Consider the following 25,962-nt stretch of genomic DNA (forward strand, 5'->3'; position numbering starts at 1 on the left):
CCTTTAAGCCAATATTGGTGGTCATAGTGGCTAAATTTCTACCAACAGTGGCATATGCAAGTGTTGTTATGCACAGCAAAGACACTTTGCTCCTGGACAAATTGAAAATCAATGTATATAAGCAAGTGTTTGGCCTCACACAAAATGGTTCACCTGCACAAGTTCACCTAGAATTCGACCTTATGCAACACATCTTTGGGAGAAGCTACTCCACAATCAAAATATCATACAAAATACGGTCAAACTAAGGAAGTTTATTAAATAATGCCCTGTGGAAAGCATTGGAAAAGATCCTCATTCCATCCACAGTGAATATCTGTGGTCATTGTTGAAAGCAAAAACACAACAGACCTATGGAATACAAACCTGTCTTTCCCAGCCTTTGACCAAGTAATAAACAAAGTTGCTAAAATGCTCTCACTTTTGGATGATAAAAATAGACGACCCAGCCGCTCACTCGCTTGGATGGTACTGCAATCTTATATCCACTGGAAAGCTGCCTCATACCTGAGTACAACAGTCTTGATGCACATACAATGAAAGCACATGGTTATGGTATCTCGTCTTGGTACTCTGCGATCCTTGGGTACTCAACCACACTGGAAATACAACGACCCACAGACATGCAGATTATGTGGTGCTGCAAAGGAGGATATTATCCACCTTGTCCGTATATGCCCCATTTCACATGTTTTACTACTGAAAATGTTGTTTAATGCAAGGGGCATCGGATCCTGTAGGATGACTATTATAAAAAGGCTTGATCCATCCAATCCTCAGATCAACTGCAAAATGATGGAAAACTTGACTTTATATGAAAAAACTATTCGATCCGAACATTCTGGACCTATAGTTTCATAAGAACTTATGTTGATCAATGAATGTAGGTAGTATACACTCAATGTTTACATGTGATGATTATATCTTAGAAAAATATGGCATCTAGGCGCATTATTGCACTTTATCAAGACCATCTGCTAGTAAATCTGATTGTATGGGGTTTACTAGCACTGCAGCACTTTACTGATAATAGTCAGGGTGGTTTTAACTTCTAAGGACAATATGATTGTTTTGATTGATTTTATTTACTATTGGTTTAACCCCTTGGCTGCGGCAGGAATTCCGCCACAGCGCTGGGGGGGGTTTGGGGGCAGCGCGGTGGCGCTGTGCTCATGACGGAGCCACTCCGTCATGTGTCACGGTTGAGCTGTGCTTATGACGGAGTGGTTCCGTCACGACTCCGCCCACTGCGCTAATCGCCCGCACAGGCGGGGAATTAGCGCCGCGTGGGCGGAGCGGCGGCCAACGGCCACAGCATGACGGAACCACTCCGTCATGAGCACACGGCACCCGTGGCTCATGACGGAGTGGTTCCGTCATGAGCGGGAAAGGGGTTAAGCGCTAATAATGCTATAGCACTTTATAATGATATTTACAATGGTTCAAGTTTCATCAAACACCTAGGAAGTCCTGGTCTCCGTTGCAGCTATAATTCCTATGAACCCTTTTGTCAAAAAGTATTAACAAAAATTCAGATATTACATATTATTTTATGTAGTTCTTGTATAAATGGCAACATTGTTATGGTTCTTATTAACTTAAAACAATAAAGTCTAAATGGAATGCAACTACATAGGTTTACCAAATCCTATATGAGCCTGAAAAAGAATACTATTTGCAAAACCATAAACTCTAAGAATAAGCAAATAAAAAGACAGCATTAAAAAAGGGAAACGGCAGATGTTAAGGTATCACTCACACTCATTATTGATATGATACGTGCATCTCATTGAAACACTTCTCTAATGTTTGTCTGCAAGAAATGTTTACCTTCCAAGGCTTGATGTCGTGACTTGCGGTCCCACCAATGGGAGCAGCTGATGGTTCAGGGTCAGATGAAATCATGTCATGTAATCCGTGCGCCAATGCGTAGACAGCCGTGTACACACTGTAGGTGAATCGAAAACTGTAGAAATCATATGGAGACAAATCAAGGCTTTGTAATGTCTCATTTTCTGAGCAGAAACTGAGTGGCAGCTCTTCAAAAGGAAGTCCCTCTATTTCTGTGTAGGCAGAGGTGCAATTAAAAATCTGTAGCCATATTCCAAATATAGCCTTATCATTAGGAAACTTCAATGGAGTAATGTCGCTTAAATAATCTTTCAGTCCAATAATTTGGCCTTTCTGTATTGAAAATACAAGTGTTCTGTTGAATATATATGCATCAATTAGTCCAGTTACATCTTTAGAAAAAGGCCAAGCCCCTGTTGTGATCCACATTCTATGGGATAACCTCTCCCATTGGTACCACATGAATTTGAGTGCAGTTGTCAGCTTTGTGTTATGCACAATGATTACCTCTGGAGCGCAGTACGTCATAGCCTCAATAACTTGAAGTGTATCTCCATCATACCTATATTCAGCTTCTAATACATAGGCACAAGCAACACACCCTCCACTCTCGGTGATCCTTGTCTTCAATTCCTGTAGAGCGCTTTCACCGTTGTCATCTTCCGAGACCAGAAGCCCTACCCAGCTCCAGCCAAAGTGCTTTAATAACTGCACGACTCCATCATACTGGGCGAGCTCATTTGGGACAGTCCGGGAAAAGAATGGAAATCTCAGTGTGTCACTAAATCGAGGATGTTGAGCTCCAAAACTGATCTGCAAGCAAGGGAAAAATAACATAAGAGCTTGAAAAGCTCTGTGCTTTCCTAGGGCTTGGAAGCTGGGACTCAGTGGTGATAACAAAAGCATCAACATGAAAGGTTCTAGGTTTGCTTGCATGCCTTGGTTAACCTAAAACTTGAGTCTGCATAGAAGTAATGTAAAGTTCAGTAGCGGCTCGTAGAGGGAGTGTCGCGGGGTGGTGGGGCAGGGTGGGGGAGGGTCAGGGTGAGGGGTAGTAAACTCCGGCTCACGGCCGACTGGAGTAATGTAAATACATAAATAAATAAAATTAATTTCATTACGCGCGCTGAAACACCAAATGCATTTCAGCACGCGCAAGGAAATTCGTTTTATTTATTTACATTACTCCGGTCGGCCGTGAGCCGGAGTTTACTACCCCACACCCTGCCCCTCCCCCGCCTCACCACCCCACGGCACTCCCTCTACGAACCGCTACTGGTAAAGTTGTACTCCGTGATAATGGGAAATCAATGACTGGGGAAATGAGGTTTCTAAAACTCTAAAGAAGGTGTTCTAGAAGCATGCTGTATTAAGCTGATTCAGAAGCATTTTGGGCCCTATTAAGAGTTTGGCAGTTTTTCCTGACGGCCCACACCACCGCGTCGACAGGGGGGCCACCAAGCCTGTAATGACACCACCCGCTGGATTAGGAATGTAATCCAGGGCAGGCGGGCGCGCTGCAGCAGTGTCATGGCGGTGGGTTGTAAGGCTCATAAGAGATCCTTTGCTGAAGTACACCACGTGACAATGCCGCAACCCGTTCCACACCTGGCAGGAACAGAAGTGCAATTCCAGGGGGCACAACATGTGCCCCCTGCATGCATCCCCAGGCCAGGAGTGGCACAGGGCTCTGACAAAACCCCCTTAGTTGCCACTCTGCCACCCTTTTCATGGAGGAATGACCACCATGAAAAGGGCGGTGGACAGGCAACTCAGAATATGTTTAGTTGTGCCTCAGCATCACTGCCAGCATATTGCTGTCCCTGTCCTCACCGCCACCGTCCCACGGGATCCTTGACCCCGGTGGAGCTGGCAGTGCTATGGAAGTCTGACCGCCACACTTGGAATACTGTAGCAAGTAAAAAATACAAATCCCAGGACAACCCACACAACACACCTGACATGAATACTCCATTTTGACCTTACCACATAGCTGAGTATAAAACCAGCCCCTTCCCTGACCAGAATCCTTTGAACAACTCCACAACTGAAGGGCCCAACCCCACAGCAGAAAGGAGAGGCAAATCAGCACACATCACACCATCACAACCACACACACACCACACACATCCCCACCATCCCCACCTTCACAACTGCACTTTCCACACATTTACACGTCACACACCATGTCACAGAAGAAGACACTGAGTTGTCAGGGATGGTAGATGAGGTAATCAGAGTAGAACCACATTTGTTTGAAAGCACCAGACAGACACCAGTAGCTACAAAAAATCAAATGTGGGCAAGGATAGTCAACAAAGTCAATACAGGAGGGACCAACCCGCGCACCCAGAAGAAGATCAGGTGGCATGACCTCAAGACCAGGGTGAAAGAGTGTGCCAACAAGAACTATGAGCTGGCTCAGAGGACTGGCGGTGGCCCTTCCATTCCACCACTAACATTCACAGAATTGGAGGAGAAGGTGCTTGCCATACTGCACCCAGAGAGTCTGACAGGAGTAGCCAGGGGAGTGGAGGCTGGCAAGTTACAAACAAATGTCGCCTATTACACTGCTATGTACTGTCTTGCACAAGTACAAAGCTACACTTCCTAGGCCCAAATGCACTTATGGGCAACACACTTTAATCCCTCTGAATCACTCCAAAGGTAGCTAGCAACATTCCCAGGGGGGCATGTGTACAGGCAGCCAGCACTACAACTCCCACCAGGCCCTCTTGTCCCACAGCAGAGCAGTATGGAACATTCCCCCCCCACACCCACAACCATGTGTCGGCCATTGCATTGCTCTCTTCAAACTTTCAGGTTGGTAGCCATCTTATCGGGGGGTGTTTGTGGGTGGGAAGCCAGCACTACAACTCCCACCAGGCCCCTTTATCCCACAGATGAGCAGGATGGAGCACTACCCACAACCAGGTGGCAACCATTGCATTGCTCTTTTCAAACTTACAGGTAGGTAGCCATCTTAACAAGGAGGGGTGTTTGTGGGTGGGAAGCCAGCCTTACAGCTCCCACCAGGCCCCCTTATCCCACAGATGAGCACGATGGAGCACTCCCCACACCCACAATCATGTGGCAACCATTGCATTGCTCTCTCTAAACTTACAGGTAGATAATATCTTAACAGGGAGGGGTGTTTGTGGGTGGGAAGGCAGCACTACAACTCCCACCGGGCCCCTTATCCCACAGATGAGCAGGATGTAGCACTCCCCACAACCATGTGGCAGCCATTGCATTGCTCTCTTCAAACTTATGGGTAGGTAGCCTTCTCATGCTCTCTTGTCTCACCCCTGAACAGGATGGAACACTCCTCCCATCCATGTGTAACCTATTCCCTTCCTCTGCTCCACTTCACAGGTAGGTAGCCATCTTAACAGGGAAGGGTGTTTGTGGGTGGGAAGCCAGCACTATACCTCCCACCAGGCCCCCTTGTCCCACAGCTCAGCAGGATGGAACACCCCCACACCCACATCCATGTGGCAGCGTTTGCAGTTCTCTCTTCAAACATACATGTAGGTAGCCATCTTAACAGGGAGGCGTGTTTGTCGGTGGGAAGCCATCACTATACTTCCCACTAGGTAGCCTTCTCATGCTCTCTTGTCTCACCCCTGAACAGGATGGAGCACCCCCCCCCCAGCCAGAACCTTGTGGCAGCTATTGCATTGCTCTCTTCAAACTTTCAGATAGGTAGCCTTTTCATGCTTTCTTGTCTCACCCCTGAGCTGGATGGAGCACTCCGCCTAGCCAGGACCGTGTGGCAGCTATTGCATTTCTCTCTTCAAACTTACAGATAGGTAGCCTTCTCTTGTCTCACCTCTGAGCAGGATGGAACACACCTCCCCATCCAAGAGCCATGTGTAACCTATTCCCTTCCTCTGCTCCACTTCACAGGTAGGTTGCCATTTTAACAGGGAGTGCTGTGTGTGGGTGGGAGCAAGTACTACAACTCCCACCAGGCACCCTTGTCCCACAGCTCAGCAGGAAGGTACACCCCTCCCACTCATAACCATGTGGTAGCAATTTCCCTCTACTGTGTCACCGAACAGGGAGGCAGACAGTGCATGCACCCTGCCATCCTTCTCAAAATGCATGGAGCCATATGACCACACCAGCCCTCACATGCCATCCAACGTGGCATAGATCGAAACACCACATCCAGTGTGCAGACAGGTAAGCGTGAGTAACTGTCACAGAAATTAAACTTTGACTCACCATGTCACATGTTGAAGTAATTCAGGGCACAGCACAGAATGCGATGTGAAGGCCCATATGCATGGTCAATTGGAAAAACAAAGTAAAGTACATGATATGAAAAAGGCATGTTTAACATTACAATGGCTAGTTCTTGCTTAGCTGAAACTGATTCCATGCAGAGCAAACCAAAAAGACGCATCATATAAAGCTGATGTGCCGCAACTCGTTAGATAACAACATGTCCTTGTAATTACACAATCTGTACGTGGCACATGTTTACTATTTGCATGTCACACCATGGACAAGTAATGTATGTACCTCAACATCATGTCATGATGCTCAGTACCCTGCAGCCATTTCAAGTGACAGCAATATAAAGTGTGTGGTGCATCACATGTAACATCCAAACTTCTAAGACCAAGCTTGTGGAGTGCACTTCAATAACCATTTCACCTCTGTTCAACAGGTGATCCACAAGTAACTGCTGCAGAAGACAACACCAACCTGCACAGCCAGTCTTCACCCACAGAACATAAACTCTCGGATGCAGACTCCCTATGTTTCTCGGATGAGTAGCAACAATCTGGCCCATCTGGACTGCCAGGGTGCACCATGTCCCAGGCCCCCATTGTCCCCACCAGTGCCACCACCACAGCAACAACAACAGCGCTGACCCTTGCTGCAACGACCTGTGCGACCTCAACCGCCACCACCACCACTGCTACCTGCATCACTCTCCGTGCCTCAGTGGTTACCAACACCACCACGCAATCAGAGGAGGGAAGGGAGAGTTTGCGGGTGTGTTAAGTGACAACGCCACAGGTCTGGGTCAGCAGGGCAGGTGGGAGGGCAACTGGGGGACAAATACAGGAGGACACTGGGACCGGAGCCCTGGCCAACATCGCCAGAGTCCTTGGGGCATATGAGCAGACCCAGGGACAGATGGGACAGGTTGTGAAAGAAGTGCGTGAACTCCGCCTGCTTCTGAGATCCATGGACACACGTATTGGCAAAATTGTGGACCTCATGGGCCAACTAGTGGGTGGTCTGAGGGACGGACTTGTGGCCCAAAGTATGCTCAACCCCCCTCCAGTGGCCCGCAGGATGATACTCCCACCACATCAGCTGCGGCCACAGAGAGGGGTGAGCTGCAACAAATTGACTCCTCAGACACCGCTGAGCCCGCAGCAGTGCCCCCACGCCAAACACACAAGGGGCCGTCCGAGAAACATCAGGGGAGGATCACGTGGCAATGCACCATCCAAACGCTAGTTGCCAAGCCAGCCATGATGGCACCTCTGTTCCCCTTGACATTGACTTTGTTGACTATCCTTACCCACATTGCCATGTTGACGGCAGGTGTCTGTTGGACTGTGTGACTTCCTCAATGTAGCGATTACTCTATTGTCTCATTTACCATCACTGACAACTCAGAAATTCACTTAGCACCATTTTGTAAATAATCACATTTCAGTCACAAAAACTAATTGTAAATAAACACTCTTTACACACCTATGTCTTTGTGTCAGCTCCATATTTATCACAGTATGTACAATGTCAACTCAGAGTCCAATGTACCACAAGCTCTGACTGTGAGGGGGTCATTGAGAGGGTGAAGGGACCTAGTAAGACACAAGAGAATGACATTTACTTGTCAGGTGATGTCATCATAGCTAGAACACACCACTAGTCATCAAGGTACACAAATCAGCACACATAACAATGAGCAACAACATCAACATAGACATTAGGTAGCTGGTCATAAATACCCTGTGCCACGCACATCAGCTATTGTCACAGAGCCAACAAAAGCCAGCAGTCAAAAAGCTCTTCTAGGCCTCATCACTACCATCAAAGACAACAGACAATGTCACTGTTGTACAATATCACTCACACTCAAGGGAAGTAGTTGTTGATGAGCTGTTGATACAGGCTGACACCTTCCTCCTCTCCACTATTGTCGTCACTGGACATGTGTGGATTTGCAGGGGGGGCATCTGCTGCTCATCATCGTCCAGTAGCAGGGGGATCTCTTTGCGCAAGGCCAGGTTGTGGAGCATGCAGCATGCAACTACGATCTGATGCACCTTTTGATGAGAGTAGAGTAGTGCACCTCCGTTCTTGTCCAGACACTGGAATCTAGACTTCAGAAGCCCAAAAGTACGCTCCACCACACGACTTGCCTCATTGTAGCGAACTTCACCCGGGGTCCTGGGATTCCTCAGTGGGCTCAGCAACCAAGGCCGGTTTGGATACGCAGAGTCACCTAGGTGTGAGATACACAGACCAATTTTGTAATATAAACAGTAGCTGAGAACAGCATGTCACACATACAGCACACTACTAGACTCTGTGTACTCACCAACAAGCCACGTACGCTCAGGATGCACATTTGCCATCAGCTGTGGTATGATGCTGTTACGCAGTATGTCAGAGTCATGTGCTGATCCTGGAATTCTGATACAGACATAGGAGATAATCATATCTGCTTGGCATACCACTTGCACATTAATGGAATGAAAATGCTTCCTGTTCCTGTATATGAGCTCACATGCCTGTGGTGGAACCAGTCCAACATGTGTGCAGTCAATGGCGCCAACAACATTCGGTATGTTGCCAAGGTCATACAAATCACCCTTCACAGCTGCCAATTCATGTCTCCTGGGAAAATGGATGTAGCGGTCCTTGTATGTCATCATCGCAGACAGGACATCAGGTAGCACCATGCTGAACATTGGTTGAGACATCCCTCCTGCGCTGGCCACCGTGTACTGGAACGAACCAGTTGCAAAGAAATGCATGGCCACCATCACCTTAACTGTTGGTATCAAAGCAGTGGGATAGGTTCTGTGAGGCCTCAGATAGGGCTCCAACTAACCACATAGGTCTTGAAGGGTAAGTCGATCCAGACAGAATTTCCTTATGATGTCCTCATCCTCCATGTCCCCCAGCACTGTGAACGGATGATGCACATTTAGTCATCTCAATGTCAATTCAATTCCCCAATGAGATGTGTCCAACATCTTACGTCTTGACTGACACAGCGCCAACAATGACTGGATTGAAACAACAGCTTAATGCACATGTCACATGCAGAGACACCTTGATCTCAAGTAGTTGTACATGTGGTCACTATGTACATACTGAGTCCCTCTAAAACAGATTCTATGTGAATGAAAACTGGTACATTCTGATATCTTGTGTCACCAGTCCAGAGAGTAGTTGACACAGCACATGTTTGAAACCGCAACACTGCTGGATTCTATATGGCTGCTGTACCTGACACACCTTCTTGCGTAAGTCGGACAGAGCACACATTTCACCACAATGAGCACAGTGTGTGTCAGCAGATCAACTATCAAAATGATTTCAGCAATCTACACAGTGACATGTTCACAAACATGAGAGTCCATTACACAACAGATCTGTGTACATGAACACACATATCATATGTGACGTGAGGAAGTACATGCCAACGCATGTAATCCTGTGCACTGACATGGCATGTGTAGTCATCAGTGAGTTCAATGTCACACTGAATTTAGCAATCAGATGGCATAATTAATTGTAGGTGTCTAGTGTTCCATGATGAGAATTGGCCATTGCCATTGTTACAGCATGATGTGTCCGTAGGTAACGTATGCGTGCTCTGCCATTGCAATCACTGTCATTGGCCACAATTGAAAAATGCCAATTCGCGGTAGGGACCGCCTGGGCCCCGCGGTGTGACACCGCCAATGCCCATGCCTTACAGCCAATGGGAGCCACGATCGTGGTCGTCAATTACACATTTGAAACCCATGGTAGGTGTGCTCCGCTACCACGGGCCGGTCATTGGGTACAATCAAAAGATGCACGATTGCGGAAGTGACCGCCGGGGCCCCGCGGTGTGACATCACCAATACCCATGCCTTTCAGCCAATGGTAACCGCAATTGCGGTCGTGAATTACACATTTGAAACCCACAGTAGGCGTGCTCCGCTACCACGGGCCGGTCATTGGGTACAATCAAAAGATGCACGATTGCGGCAGCGACTGCCTTTGCCCCCGTGGTGTGACACCGCCAATGCCCATGACTTACAGCCAATGGGAAAGGCGATCGCAGTCCTGAATTACACATTTAAAATCTGCGGTAGGCATGCACCCCCACCCCGGTCCAGATTATTGGTTTCATTTGAAAAAAGCTGACCAGCAACACCAATTGCAGCAGCTGAGTACCACCGAAACAACCCCAGGGGGCTATATATGTATGTGTGCGAACCACAATTTTCAATTGCATCCAGACACTTCTGCCTGCGATTCTTCAGCACCAACTACTGCTGTTCCTGTCTCCTGGACCCAGTGATGACGAGAACTGAGAACATCAGGGCCCGTCCCTTCACCACAGAGGAGCTGGAGGTCCTGGTGGATAAGGCGCTTTCACAGCATGGGAGGCTATATGGTGCTCCAGATGTACTGGTAAATGTTTCAGAGTGACAGTTTGACAGTGCTCACAGTGCTCACATGATATTGCTCTGTAGTACTATGTGCCTGTGTGTTCATTTTTGATGTAGCATGCTCTATACTTGGCCTAGTAAATATTGCACTTGAGTATTTGGGGAGGATGGCAACATGGACATCTCTACAGCCTTGCTCCAGCAAATAAAATACAAACGTTGGTCTGAGACTGGATAATGTAAATGAGTGATACACTCACTGCCTGGCATGCGACTTAATGTCAATGAGGTATGTAGCCTTATTTACACAGATCCATGGCTGCATTGAAGGATGGGAGGGACATGCAGTGTTTTTGCAGCCACCCTATCACACTAGTGGTTTGCACAGTCGAAGTCTGCAAAAACATTGCCTGGGCTATGTGATGACATAGTCCACAAGGTTTTCACATGCTCATTTGTGACATTGCAAAGGTATGTCTTCCAGAGGGTAATAAAGAATGGGTGTACAGTTTTCATATTGCCCCCAATGGAAATGTGTCCATTATGTACAAGAGAAAAACGCCTGAGTGTAACACTTTTGGTGGTAATTCACCTATGACACATCAGATAAATGTAATTTGGAGATATCATCCTTCCATTGTTTTCATCATGTGTTCTGTCTCGAATGTGTAGGTACTGTTTGCCCTCTCATTTTGTACATGCATGTAAATGTTCTATTGGCCCACGTTTAACCTCAATGTGAGTCCTCCTGACCTGCACAGAAACTGCCCAATTTGACAAGGACCCATTAGTAAATGGACAGAGTGAAACATATGTGTTGTCTGCCACCCTATTTCTCAATGAGCTATCTTAGGCCTGAGGATTGCACGAGACAGGACTACACATTGTGAGAAGAGTGTGTGAATATAAGATCATGGCCCTAAATGTGACCTCCATGACACAGGTAGACATTCACTGGCCAAGGACATTGACGGGTGTGTATTGGACACAGTGAGTCTGTCCTGACACATCATTCCAAATGTATTGAATGTATTGCTCACTCACATACTGCATCACAGATGAGGGTCTTCTTCACATTGGTTTCTGTGCTTGCACTCTGCATGTGTATGAGATGGCCATGTACTGTATCCATCCTCATACATGTATACATTTATATGAGAGTATTTGATGCAAGTATTCTACAGGTCATTCTGTATGGCCTCTGCTCAACATTTATGTATTGGTGTGCTATGTTTTTTCATGCTCCTGTACTGACACACAGTGGTACATAAAACAGTGTTACTGAAACGTCCTCTTCTTGTCTCCCATGCCTGCACCTTAAGGTCCATCAGAGTAAGGCCATATGGAGGGCCATTACACGCAAGGTGCGGGCTCTGTGTGTCTCCAACCGATGGCATACACACTGTCACAAGAGGTAGGATGACATCTGCTAGCTGATCAAAAACATGGCAGAGATGACGCTGGGGGTGCTCCCTCGGAGTGGCAGGTTGGCACGCAGGAGCGTGACACCACTAATGGCCTGCATCTTAGCAGTGACACAGCCAGAGCTGGATGGATGCTTGAGGGCCCATCAGCAGCAAGTTGAGGTGTGAGTATTCTGCGAAGTGTGACTCTGGGTGCGAGTGACTGCATGAATCCCAACCCTGAGCCAGTCCGGAGCTCTGTGATGTTTCTAATTTGATGCAATGGCTTCTAAGTGGCCTCTGTGTTGAGTGCAGCTGTCATGCATTTTTACAACATGTAGTTTCTCATGTGTTTAATACAATGACCCTTGACATTGCAAGATCAGGTGTGGCCTTGTGATATATGTTACATTATGAGTGTCATAGACATCACCTGGCAGTGAACAGCAGTGATCATCATCTTAGTGTGTTATTGGAGATGTGTGCTGTGCACAACTTAAAATTTGTGAGAACTACACATCTGACACCAATGTGCAACTGTAGTTGTGCTTCAAAGCACAACATGGTGGATAGCAGGAGCTCATGGCCATTGCAAAAGGACATTTGTGAGTCTGTATCTGTGGTTTTCCCTTAAAGTGACTCCATATTTGGCAGAGGCAACATGTTGAGATGTATATCTATCTCATCTACAGGCACGTAGGTATGCTTACAGAGATTAGTATGTTAGGTTACAAGGAGGCACAGGCCAGCTATTTGGCTTTGTCAATGTCACATGGGTCATTAATGTCAACTATGCATGTTTCCATGCATCTTCTGATGATTGCATAGAGGTTGCACATACAGACTGCACATAGCGGTGGGCAACATGCGGGTATAATTTTCTAGTTTTGTGCTTTGCTTGCATAGGATGTTTGTGAGTATAGCACTATACTGAACCTACATCTCTGTCTCTTTCAGCATCTACCGAGGGCACGGAAGGACAGGGGATGGACACCAGTGGGGAAGCTTCTGGCACAACTGCTACACACGAGCTCACTGACACTGATGGGACCAGTACCTCGGAGGAGGACAGGTGTGCCCTGGATGAATCACATTCGGAAACACCAACCTCCCCATCATCCGCCTCCAGTGTCGACTCCTCAATGTTGGCGGGCACAGGGAGTTCAAAATCTGCCTCTTCTTCCACCACACATCGTCCAGTGCCCACCCTCCTGGATGCTACCACAAGAGCTGTCTGAGCCCGCAGCCCTAGGAAGGGTAGAGTCTCCTTACCCCCAGGCACCACTGCCCCTGCCCCTGTCTCCCCTGCTGCCCTCAGTGTGGAGGCAGTGGACCATTTTCACCAGCTGTGTGTGTGTCAGGCTGCTCTCCTGAATGCCTTCCAGGATCATGACAAGAAGTTGGCAGAGGTAGTTGCCTTCATGGATGGCATTCATTCTGACATGGGTGGGCTACACCAAACTGTCCAGTCTTTGTCCTCCACAGTGACGGCAGCCATTCAGCAGGCACAGGCTGGTGTTACACGCGGATAGCTACCATCCCATACACCAAATCAGATCCATTCCGTATGGAGAATTCATTAGAGCCAGACATAACTGTAGTGAAGAACCTGAATTTTGAAACTGCATCAAGGATATGAAAACCAGATTCAGTACTAGGGGGTACTCACCAGACTACCTCAAAAGAGCTGAAAATCGTATCTCGAACATAAAAAGAGAGGAGACATTACTGACCAAGTGTAAATCTAACAGCAAAGATCAAAAAGTCTGCTTAATTACGGACTACAATGACCTCAGTCACACTCTCAGAAGGAGTCTCAACAAACACTGGGCCATTCTTTTGGTGGATAGCTCCTTGTCCGGCTTTATCACCAATCGGCCTCAGATCACTTTTAAACGTGGAAGGACACTACAAACCAGACTCAGTCCCACAGTTCCCAAAGCTAGCAAAATACAAACTTGGCTTACACCACACACCAGGGATTTCCACAAATGTGGGTGTTGTGGGGTTTGCAAGTGGGCTAAACATAACGTTAGAACTTTCAACAGTGTCAACAGCAAACCGTATGTTATAAGGTCTAACATTAACTGCACTACCAGCTTTGTTATTTACATAATTGAATGCACGTGTGGGAAACAGTATGTGGGCAGTACTATTAGGCTACTGAAAGAAAGAATTGGAGGACATGCTAGGGCATTGCATCAGCAAGATGCTAGATACCCGGTAGCGATACATGCTGCATCATGCACCACACAAGACTTTTACTTTCTTTGGGATTGAGACCATAGACCCCAACCCACAAGGTGGTAATAGGGAATTACATCTGAGACGGACCGAAGCCTTCTGGATTATGCGATTACAGACGGTCGAGCATGGGCTCAACTGTGATTCTGAGATGCAACATTTTTTCAGAGACTAATGCATATGTTACAACATTAGTGTATCGTCAAATAGGTTATTACATCTTACCTTTTAATCTATGCCAAACAGTGTTCTTACATCTCACTTCTCAATTTGTGCCAAATGTGTTCATATTTTTAACTTCCACAGGCTGAAGAATCTGTTAAGTCCGTTTGTGGATTTTCTGCACTACAATTGTTATTCAGTAACCCTCACATTCTAGCAGAATATGTGTTAATGTTTGCATAAATAACAAATCTCATTGATCTTTTTGGTACTGCTGGCATTGTTGTTCTGTCCCCCTGTCATGTTCTTCATTTTAATGTATAATCTTGTTGTGTGCAATATAGGAGCCACACGATCATACATCATTGTTAATTTTCAGCTTTTGTGCAGTGAACTCACTCTCTTGATTTCTGTAAAATGTGGGTGTTTTTTGCTCACTTGACATTGCAACACCCTCTGTTGTTTTCTTTTCTTTTCATCTGTCTCTCTCTTCTGTGTGGCTTTCCTACCTCATTAACAGTCTTTCTCCCCCTGTTTACTTTCTTCTAGCTCTATTGACTGGCCGTTTTAGACTTATTTCGTCTATACCACCCCTACGTTTTACGTGTACGCTACATACTTGCTTACATGACGCGGACATAGACGGGTGATATCTTCAGCATTTTATAACGTTTATTCTTGGTGTCTATCTTATTACAGATATTGAATTGGGGATCCATCTATTTTAACTACCTTAGACCTTGTTTTGAATGATAATCTTAATTATCCATACTGACCGTTTCATCTTTTATATTCCTCTGGCGTTTCATACTAGCCACTTTCTCATTGTTTAAAATTTATCTATTGATGCGGCTTACACACTATTTGCTTTTGGCATTTTTCCAGTATGCCTTGACCTCCTTGTTTTCCTCCTCACTCTGACCATTATGGTTTTACCCTGGACTTAGTATTTTTCTGCAGTAGTGGCTTTTGTTGGTTTCAATTACCTTATATGTTTCCTGCTGCCCATGACCGGGCTTTCGTACCGTAACACTGTACTCGTAGCTTTCACAATGTTTCCCTACTTCCGTTTCTATTGTTCCGCCCACGAGTCCTAAGGGACTCAGTCTAGTCATTTTTCTTGGAAGTGTTTATTAACACTTCCGGGCTGTGGCGGCCTCACTCCAGGATTGCAGTGGAGCCGCCAGGACGTTCGATTCTGTTTTTACTCTAGTAAGCTGCTGGAATTTCTTGGCTGTTTTCGTTTTTGTCTTTACCCTTTTCCCTGTAGGCTGAGTTTTTATGGTGTGCGATCTTGAAATCTTTTGCTGTTCTCTTTGTTTCAGCCCTTAGATGGGTCTCATAGACGCAACACACGTGTCTGACATTGATGGACTTTGCTACCACCAAGCTAATTTGTGTAAGTCTATCTTCACTCGCATGCTATTTTACTTTTGTTTTGCGATGTAATCTCTGTTCGTTCTTTTCATTCTAACTGCCCTCCCCTTTTCTCTTGTTTGCATGTCCTTTTTTTATATTAGGACTACAATATATGGGAGAATTTTGTCCCTGTTTTGATTGTACTGTCGTGATTACTTTCAGCGACATATATGGCTATTTAAGGTTAGGATGATGAATTTTGCTTGCACCCTCATTACGAGCCATCGTTACCTGGTATTATAGGTATATTGTCCAGATTTGCTTATTTTACAGATCATTATCTTTCACTTCCCACAGACCGCTGTTGTTTTTCCGACTATTTTACCCGGTTACTGACCTTAGAGTTGCCATCTTAGAGTTATCTTTACTTTGCGGTGAGATTGCGTCCTTGCTCCCTCATTTTATTGTTTAGCGCTCTTTGGTTTTATGAATAGCATTTAGCTTATTTTTCTTTTAAACGTTTTATTTCTTTTTCACTTATCCCACAGTTCATACTTGTTTGGCTATCACATATCAGTCTCCATGGCTTCGCAGAACAGCGTCCTTAGCACTGATTAATGCCCCACCGGGTTGGAATTATCACTGGTACAGGGGTAAGGATTTGCGGTGTTGCCTACGTTTTGATCAGACTCAATCTATAGTGTGTCTAAACTTCCCTCTATGGCCATAGGTACTTAGTGATCCTTTTGTTTTTCTTTTTTCTTTCACTTATTCTCCAGATTATACTGCGTGTGATTTAGAGTCAACAGGTATTGAGATGATGCACTTTTTGACTAGCGTCTTTTTAATCTTACAGGCCTTTTACTCTTTGCGCGTCTCTCACTTGTTGTCTTTTTCTTATGTTACTTTAGCTCGGTTGGTGGTGGGCCCTTTCGAACAGATCTCTTCCTTCAGATGGACTTATCTGTTATGTTATGAGACGTTGTACCTTTGAATCATGCCATTTGATGTGTAACTGTAGATCTATTTTATGTTTAATATAATGAACAGCATATGGGGTAATCCCCACACCAAATGATTTTGGGTTTCTTTTTGTCATTTGGTCTCCATGAGTGATGGGTGTTGTTTTGATTTGTGTTTGTATTTTTCAATTGTCGACTGTGCTCTCAGGTTATATTTTGTATCATTCCCAGTCCTGAAGATTCAGAGTCTACTGTCTCTCTGATGAAACACGTGTCGGCTGGCTGCTCTGTTAAACAACATATTAAAGAAGACTAAGACATCCCCGTTGGATTTTGCTCAATTTGTTTTTACGCATCGACTTTGCCTGTTATAATATTGTATGTGAGCACGGGTTTTGTTGGTTTATTTCAAGTGATAGGGATTCCCTGCGCAAATTAAGGGGTTATTAGGGTTTCCCATTCCCAGTTTAGCACCATACTAAAATAATTCTTTTTAGAATCAGAGACACAGTAACGTTGACTTGATGAGCGCCATTTCTTCCTTTATGTGTAAAACCCTTTATCTTTGTACTAGACTGATGGGACCAGTGCCGCAGAGGACGACAGGAGTGCCCTGGATGAATCACACTCGGAATCACCAACCTCCACATCATCCGACTCCAGTGTCGACTCCTCAATGTTGGCTGGCACAGGGAGTTCAAAATCTGCCTTTTCTTCCACCACACATCGTCCAGTGCCCACCCTCCCAAATGCTACCATAAGAGCTGTCTATGCCCGCAGCCCTAGGAAGAGTAGAGTCTCCTTACCCCCAGGCACCACTGCCCCTGCCCCTGTCTCCCCTGCTCCCCTGCTCCCCTGCTCCCCTGCTCCCCTCAGTGTGGAGGCAGTGGACCTTTTGCACCAGCTGTGTGTGGGTCAGGCTGCTCTTCTGAATGCCTTCCAGGATCATGACAAGAAGTTGGTAGAGGTAGTTGCCGTCATGGAGGGCATTCATTCTGACATGGGTGGGCTACAACAAACTGTCCAGTCTTTGTCCTCCACAGTGATGGCAGCCATTCAGCAGGCACAGGCTCCCAGTCCAGCTCCAGTCCCTTCAGCAACCACCCTGCCAGTGGCACCCCCTGACAAGATTTCCCACACGCCACAGCCCTCAGGCACTAAGTCCTCCACACACAGCACACAACAGCAGCATTCCAAGCTGCCCAGACCACAGACCCCATCCCCACAACACAAAACAGGCACACTGGAGCACAAAGGCAAAAGCCCATCACATGACACTAGGCCAAGAAGCAGGCCTCAACCTCACATTCATCCAAATCACCCCCTCCAAGGGCCCTCCCATCCCCACACCTGCTCCCAAAGACAAACAAATAGTTGCCACGTCTGCTGTGAGCATGGTGCCTGCAACAACTCAGCACAAACACTTCTCTAAGGCACATTCACCCACAACCTCAACTCCCACCCACACCCCTGTGAAGCTGGGACAGGAGAGCAAAGTGGGGGGTTTACCTGGACAACAGGGGATGCCCTAAGTTGGCAGGGTATGCCCAGATGTGTGTCCCTTGCTCACTTAGCCACTGGATTCCGGCTAGCCTCGCTGATGAAGGGTGTTACCCCGAAACCGGTCCCAGGATGCGTGTTTCCGGTTCAGGGAAGACCTGACTTGGTAGTTTGGGCTGGACTGTTCCCATGAGGCACAGGGTCAAGGCTGATTTGCATATAGCTAGGTTTGAACTGAGGTGGCGAAGTGAGCTAAAGAATGATGATGGATTCAACCCAGATCCGTGACTTGGGGTGAGTGTCTGAAAAGTTTCAGCGCTCCGTCCATCATCTCCTTGTGTTTGCTTTGTTCGCCCTAAGTTGGAAGGGTATGCCCAGACGTGGGTCCCTTGTTTACTTTGCCAATGGATTCAAGCTAGCCTGACTGATGAAGGGTGTCACCCAGAAACCAGTCCCAGGATGCTTGTTTCCGGTTCAGGGGAGACCTGATTTGGCAGTTCGGGCTGGACTGTTCCCATGAGGCACAGGGTCTAGACTGATTTGCATACAGCTGGGTCTGAACTGGGGTGGCGAAGTGAGCTAAAGAATGATAATGGATTCAACCCAGACCTGTGACTGGTGGTGAGTGTCTGAAAAGTTTCAGCGCTCCATCCATCATCTCTTTATGTTTGCAGGAAAAATGCAAGGCCACCCCAAGCGTACCACCAGATCCAGAAAATCCCCACGGGGAGAGCCACCTGCAGCTTGGTGGAAAGTGAGGCTGTTGTGCCCACCTCACTTCCCACTACAGCAAGACAATTGTGGGCTATCGAATCCCCAAGAAGTTGAGACCCAGCCCTCAACATTCACCCTCACACACTGTGTCTCATGGCAGCATGTCTCTGCCTCTCCGTGCCACCACACTATCCGGTCCAAGCAGCCCTCAGGCTCCCACAGCTGTTTGTCACTTTGGATGCCCATTCCCTGTGCAGTTTCTTGTGCACACCTGTGCACACCGAAACTATGGACTGGCCAATGGCCTTGCTGTTTGTCACTTTGGATGCCCATTCCCTGTGCAGTTTCTCATGCACACATGTGCATACTTTGAATTTGTACTGGCCAATGGCTTCTCTGTTTTGTACTTTTGAAGCATATCTGGGTATTATGTAATAAAGACTGTTACACCTGTAGTCTACTTTGTCAATGTCCTTGATAAAAAAAGGTTTTCTGTATGGGTATTGTGTGACACATGCTCTGTATGCCACTTTAACATTGCCAATTGCTTGTTTTACTTTTTCAGAGGTTTCAAGAGGTAACAGGCACTTTTGTTCTTCTTCAGTCTGAGGATTGACTGTGCAATGATGGTTGTTTGTGATGGTCTACTCTTCTCCTAATCATTCTGTGCTCAGGTTTACTAAATTGTACACATGTCATGTGAGGATGCAATACTAGAACAGAGGTGAATGCTATCCACAGGATTACTTGCGGGGTGGTCAGGGTCCGGCATTTCTGTGGGCTCTTTCTTGATGTGCGGACAGCAGTGTTGGTGTGTTGTCATCTTGTGTGTGCCTGTGTTCATAGTCACATGGATACATTTGAATGTGTGCACTTGAGTAATCATACAGTGTGAATGGCCTCTCATTGTCAGTAGTGTTGATGTGTGTGTGCCCTGCAATGCCAACTACACACATGTATGACCCAGGTAATGAGTGCCAGTTTGTTTAAATTGTCAGACATGTGCTTCAGATTGTAGGCACATGTAGGGGTTGTAGGTTGAGCACTGTGCAGTGTGTCGGTGTGTCCTTGCACTCCTGGGGGACACCTACTCGTTGCTGCCAGTTGTGAGTATGCAGAGTGTGTGACTGCTTAGTCTGTGTTGTGTTTTGTTGATCAGCCATGTATCTTGTTTCTGTTTGTGCTCGCTTTGCTGACCTGCTCTGCCACACTGACATTATTTGTGAGTTTTCTCATGCAGTGCTGTCACAACACATTTTTGGCTCCAGTATGGTATGTGGTATGAGGGGTCATACCATACACTATCGGTGCTTCTGATGCCTACACATTGTGAGTTACGCCTCTATGTGTTTTTGCACTGTACGCTCCTCACCTGTCCAATACGAATGTACACAACACTGCAGTCTCATGTCTTCCACCCCATGCCTTGCCAGTGTGTGAGATTCCCCACCACTTCACAGTGCGACCCTATACTGTGTGAGCATGATCTGTGTACAGGACCAATGTGCCACTCAGGACAGGGTCACAATGCATTTCATGTTATTGTCTTCTACTCGTTTGCAGTCATGGTTGCACATGCGCAGTGCATAAATGTTAGAATGGGGAACCTCTGGTTGGCACAGGTAGGTACTTGTGACAAGCAGCGGTCCCTTCTTCTATTCAGGGCGAGAGAATTACCCCTTCCGAACAACCCCTGCTCACCCTATAGGTAGTGTGGCGCGAGCAGTCAGGGCTAAACTTCAGGGCACTAGTCAGTTAAGCATTTATGATCACACACAGTAAACCACAACGATCCCCCACAAATGGACACCAGGCGTAAGTTGTATCAAAAATACGGATGCTTTATATAAAAGATTCTTTGTTACGCAGGCATGTACAAGACCATAAATAACGGTTGCGAAATGGAGGCCACGAGATGATAATTAGGCACGGTTCTTTTCTTTGGTAACTTATTCGATCACGAGCGCTTCACAGGGCTCGGTTGAGTCGGTCCAGTCACGATGATGCGCATGGCACCCGGGGTACAGTGATACGGGGAAATCAGAACGTTGCGGACCCCGAGTCCGATAGAGAGTTCACTGTACCTAGGAACGTGCGATGTGCTTGGACGAGTCTTCGGGGGAGATGCAGGTTCTGCACCTCGCGGGTCTCCGGATCAAGAATTCAGCGGGCGGCTCTCGGTAGACAGGTGCGGTCCAGGGCCTCCGACACGGACTGTGCGGGAGGTCACTGCGGAGGGCGGCACGGTCAGACTCAGGCTGGGAGGTGAAGCGGGGCGGCCGGATACATTACGACGTACGGGCAGCCGTCCGAGGCTTGATTTCACTTCCCAATTAGAAATCCGGCGAGAGGGCACCAGGCACGCTCCAGTGGCAGGCAGGTGACAGGGAAGCGGGGCGGCCAGACTCGATGGGTCCAGAGCGACTCAGGTAGAGCGGGGCTCTCGGCGAGGGGAGGCGGCCAGGCTTCTGGGTGTCACGGCCCTAGGAGGGGTGGCAAGGTGCGCAGAGCACTCCGGCGGGAGAAAGCACACGGCTCGAGTTCTCAGACGAGCGGAGACACGGTGAACCCACTGGTCCTGGGGTTCAGTTCAGGGGGCAAGCTCTTCTTCCAAGCCCTTGGAGATAGTTGAAGAACAAAGTGCAAAAGTCTCTTTCAGTCTTTTTCCTCTCCTTCCTCAGCAAGGCACCTACTGCAGGCCAATCCCTCAGGTCAGGGAAAGATACTCCTCCTTCAGCTTCTTCCAGGTCCTTCTAGTCGGGCAGAGTTCCTTCGTGGTTCAATCTGGATCTGATTTCTTAGGAGCCAGGTTCCTACTTTTATACAGTGATTCTTTTGTTCTTTAGCGCCAGGGGGCCTGGGCCTGGCTCAGTCCAGTTCTGGAGTACTTTGTTTTGGTGACTCTGCTCTTTCCTTTCAGCAGCGGGGCAGAGACATCAGCCGCTCCACAGGGGGCGGAGCCGGCTTTGTGGTGGCAGGGCACAGGTCTATTCAAGGGGCAGGGTGTACTCCTCCCACCCATCCTAGGGCAATCTCTCTACCCACCACCTGGCAGCCAACCTGTCTCCTGGAATCCCCCAGCCCTGCTCCTGTACTGTTGCTAGGCAGAACACACACCCACAGCAGAGGCGGACTGAGATGGTCAGGCACGCAAAGGCTAACTTTCTAAAAGTAGCATTTGCAAACCCAGGATATTAAAATAACCTTTACTAAAAGATGTATTTTATTATCCCGAGTTCAGGCATACTAAACATGACTTTCTACCATGCTCTCTGAGTCCACTGGGGTCACAGCGTGTAGCGATCCCAGCAGCCCATTCTGGCCTATGGAGAGCAGGTAGCCTTCAATAGTGAAAAACGAAAAGGGCTGTAATTCACTATTAAGACATGCCACACACATCAGGGCATGTCCTACCTTATGCCTACAATGCACCCTGCGCTTGGGCCTACCAGAGGGGTGACTAACATGTAGTTAAGGGAAGGTTTAGGGACTGGCAAGTGGGGACACTTGCTCAGTCAGCGCGACGGTACCAGGCCGCTCGCAGGTTCTGCAGTGGCAGATCCTAGACACATTTTACCCCGCTGCTTCGGTGGATGGCACAATCAGTGCTGCAAGCCCACTAGCAGCATTTGGATATACAAGCCCTTGGCACCCCTGGTGCACTCTACAAGGGACTGACAGTAAACCAAATATGCCAAACGTGGAAGTCAATTCACATAATACATTTTACCATAGGGAGCACTTGCACTGTGGCACTGGATGGCAGAGGCACAGTGCCCTGAGCAGCTAACACCAACACAAAAACACATTGAGGCACAGACAAAAATGGAAGGGTGACCCACGCCAATGGTGCCAGGTCTAACACGTGTCCCCTCCAGCTGAAAAGTGGGGAGAACTACCCTACCCCAGGGAGTTCTTCATCACTAAGGCGGAAAAACCTGGACAGACCGTCAGCATTGGCGTGATCTGTGCCAGGGCGATGCTCCACCGTAAAGTCCATACCCTGTAGGGAGATGGACAACCTCAACAGTTTTGGGTTCTCACCCCTCATTTGCATCAACCATCTGAGGGGCCTGTGGTCGGTCTGAACCCGGAAGTGAGACCCAAACAAGTAGGGTCTTAGCTTCTTCAGCGCCCAGACCACAGCAAATGCTTCTCGTTCTATCGCACTCCACCTTTGTTCCCGGGGAATTAGCCTCCTGCTAATAAAGGCTACCGGTTGGTCAAAGCCCTCCTCAGTGATCTGTGAGAGAACAGCCCCTACACCATGCTCTGATGCATCCGTCTGCACCAGGAACTCTTTGGAGAAGTCAGGAGCCAAGAGCAAAGGCGCCGTGCACATGGCAGTTTTCAGGGTGTCAAAGGCTTTCTGACAGGTGTCAGTCCATATCACTTTTCTGGGCTGCTTCTTCGAAGTCAGCTCTGTCAAGGGGGCAACGATGCTGCCATACCCCTTGACAAACCTCCTGTAGTACCCGGTGAGTCCTAAAAAGGCCCTCACCTCCGTCTGGGTCTTTGGGGGCTCCCAAGCCAGGATGGTTTCAACTTTGGGTTGGAGGGGCGCCACCTGGCCGCTCCCCACTTGGTGTCCCAAGTACACCACTGAACCCTGCCCGATCTGACACTTGCTTGCCTTGATCGTGAGGCCTGCCTTGCGCAGCGCCATCAACACTTCCCAGAGATGTTGCAGGTGTTCTTTCCATGTGCCGCTGAACACTGCGATGTCATCCAGGTATGCAGCGCTGAACTCGGTCAGCCCAGCCAACACCTGGTTGACCAACCTCTGGAAGGTGGCAGGGGCATTCTTCATCCCAAAGGGCATCACCCGGAACTGGTAATGCCCATCTGGTGTAGAGAATGCGGACCTCTCTTTGGCCCCATCAGTCAAGGCGATCTGCCAGTACCCAGACGTTAAATCAAACGTGCTGAGGTACCGGGCAGCCCCTAACCGATCGATGAGCTCATCAGCTCTGGGGATGGGGTGCGCGTCAGTCTTCGTGACTGAGTTGAGTCCTCGGTAGTCCACACAGAACCGGAGTTCGGGCGTGGCACCCGGCGCTGCAGCCTTTGGGACCAAGACCACTGGGCTGGCCCAAGGACTGCTGGAGGACTCAACCACCCCTAGAGCAAGCATCTTTGAGACCTCCTCTTTGATGCAGGCCCTGACCTTGTCAGTTACCCGGTAGGCTTTGTGCTTCACAGGTAAGCTGTCTCCTGTATCCACATCATGGACGCACCAATTTGGGATACCAGGAACCAGGGAGAACAGGTCAAGAAACTGCCCCAGCAGCTGGCGGCAGTCACCCTGTTGCTCAGGGGTCAGGGTGGGTGAGAGGTTAACCCCATCCACTGACCCGTCTCGCTCTGAGGCTACCAAGAGGTCAGGAAGAGGCTCGGACTCCTCTTCCGTCCCATCATCGGTGGCCAAGAGCATGCCCACTTCGGACCTCTCCAAGTGGGGCTTCAGCCGATTGACATGTAGGACCCTTAAGGGGTTCCTAGGAGACCGCAAGTTCACCAAGTAGGTGACAGAACTCTTGCGCTCCACAATCTCAAAGGGTCCCGTCCACTTGTCCTGGAGTGCACAAGGCTCCACAGGGGCCAGGACCCACACTTTTTGACCAGGTTGAAGCTCAACCAGAGTGGCATTCTGGTCGTACCACCGCTTCATTTCCTCCTGGCTGGCTTCCAGGTTTGCCTCAGCAAGTTGCCTGAAATGCCTAGTCTGGTTCCGGAAAGCCAGCATGTAACTGTATACATTCTGGGGAGGTTTCCTGGGAGATTGCTCCCAGCCTTCCTTGACCAGACTAAGAGGTCCTCGTACTGGGTGGCCGTACAAAAGCTCAAAGGGACTGAACCCTAGAGACTTTTGTGGCACCTCGCGGTACGCAAAGAGAAGGCATGGTAAGAGGACGTCCCACTTACGCCTCATGGGTTCCTCGAGACCCATAATCATGCCCTTCAGGGTTCGGTTGAAGCGCTCAACCAACCCGTTTCCTTGGGGATGGTAAGGGGTGGTGAACTTGTAGGTCACACCACACTCTTGCCAAAGGGACTTCATATATTTCGATATGAAGTTGGTCCCCCTGTCAGACACCACCTCTAGAGGGAATCCTACTCGTGAGAAAATTCCCATCAGTGCCCGTCCCACCACGGGGGCCGTCACTGTCCTCAGAGGGATGGCTTCAGGGTACCGGGTGGCATGATCCACCAAGACCAGGATAAACCTGTTGCCCATGGCTGTCTTGGGGTCCAGTGGCCCCACAATGTCAATCCCCACCCGCTGGAATGGGGTACTGACCACAGGGAAAGGTTGGAGTGGAGCTCTCAGCTTCCTTCCACTCTTGCCACTTGCCTGGCAAGTCTGGCATGTCCTGCAGTGAGTGTCAGAACTCCTGCGCATTTGGGGCCAATAAAAGTGGGTGACAAGCCTTTCAAGGTCTTGTCCTGCCCCAAATGTCCTGCTAACGGTACGTCGTGAGCCAGCCCCAGTAGGAAGGCTCTGAACTTCTGGGGTACCACCAGCGCACGGGCTGACCCAGGTTCAGCAACCTTAGGCTCGGAGTACAGGAGGTCGTTCTCCCAGTAGATCAAGTGAGTTCCGGACTGATCACCATTGGCCTGGGCTGCAGCCTGCTGCCGCATACCCTCTAGAGAGGGGCACTCTTTCTGCTCCCTGCAGAATTCCTCCCTGGTGGGGCCTCCTTCTTGCTGCCAATGGGTCAGCTCAGGCAGGTCCCCCAGTTCGGCTATCTGTTCCCCGGTAGGCTCCAGGGCATCCCCCTCAAGGTCTGCTTCCTCCTGGGCCGTGGGAACTTCAGGAGCCGGTCTCCCGTGCCTCCCTCACCCTCTCTCTAAGGCCGGTTCCTGGGCCTCTCCCTCAGGCTCCAGGGTTCCTTCAACACCCCTACTAGCTGCCATTGACAGGGTGGTCACGCACGCCCAATCAGGTAAGCCCACCATCCGCAGGTGAGTTGTCTTCTCCACCTTTTCCCAAGGGGAGCTCTCCAAATCGTTGCCTAGGAGACAATCAACAGGCATGGCCTCTCTCACAGCCACTTGCAGAGTACCTGAGACCCCCCCCCCACTCAAAGGGAACCTGAGCTATTGGACACTGAC

The 25,962-nt window shown here is 48.4% G+C and overlaps 1 protein-coding gene and 1 long non-coding RNA gene across 3 annotated transcripts in view; one reads left to right on the forward strand and one right to left on the reverse strand.

Moving 5' to 3' along the window:
• The window catches only part of LOC146830682 (vomeronasal type-2 receptor 116-like), a 148,582-nt gene extending 133,159 nt beyond the window's left edge, over positions 1-15,423 (reverse strand). Inside the window, exons 1-2 of the mRNA XM_085603772.1 lie at positions 15,295-15,423; positions 1,831-2,664 (exon numbers count right to left, since the gene is read on the reverse strand). Coding sequence (XP_085459898.1) covers positions 1,831-2,664; positions 15,295-15,423 — 963 coding nt within the window. The remainder of the gene's footprint in view (positions 1-1,830; positions 2,665-15,294) is intronic.
• A 45-nt stretch (positions 15,424-15,468) lies between these two features.
• Positions 15,469-19,296, forward strand: LOC146830683 (uncharacterized). 2 transcript variants are annotated; one of them, XR_014961188.1, is made up of 5 exons: positions 15,469-15,520; positions 15,634-15,707; positions 16,216-16,320; positions 16,447-16,476; positions 17,204-19,296. It is a non-coding gene; the product is annotated as an uncharacterized LOC146830683 (long non-coding RNA). The 2 variants fall into 2 exon arrangements; XR_014961187.1 differs by lacking the exon at positions 17,204-19,296 and adding an exon at positions 16,861-16,995.
• Positions 19,297-25,962: the final 6,666 nt, after the last annotated feature.

This window comes from Triturus cristatus, chromosome 5_1 (assembly GCF_964204655.1).
Source record: "Triturus cristatus chromosome 5_1, aTriCri1.1, whole genome shotgun sequence".
Taxonomy (NCBI): Eukaryota; Metazoa; Chordata; class Amphibia; order Caudata; family Salamandridae; genus Triturus; species Triturus cristatus.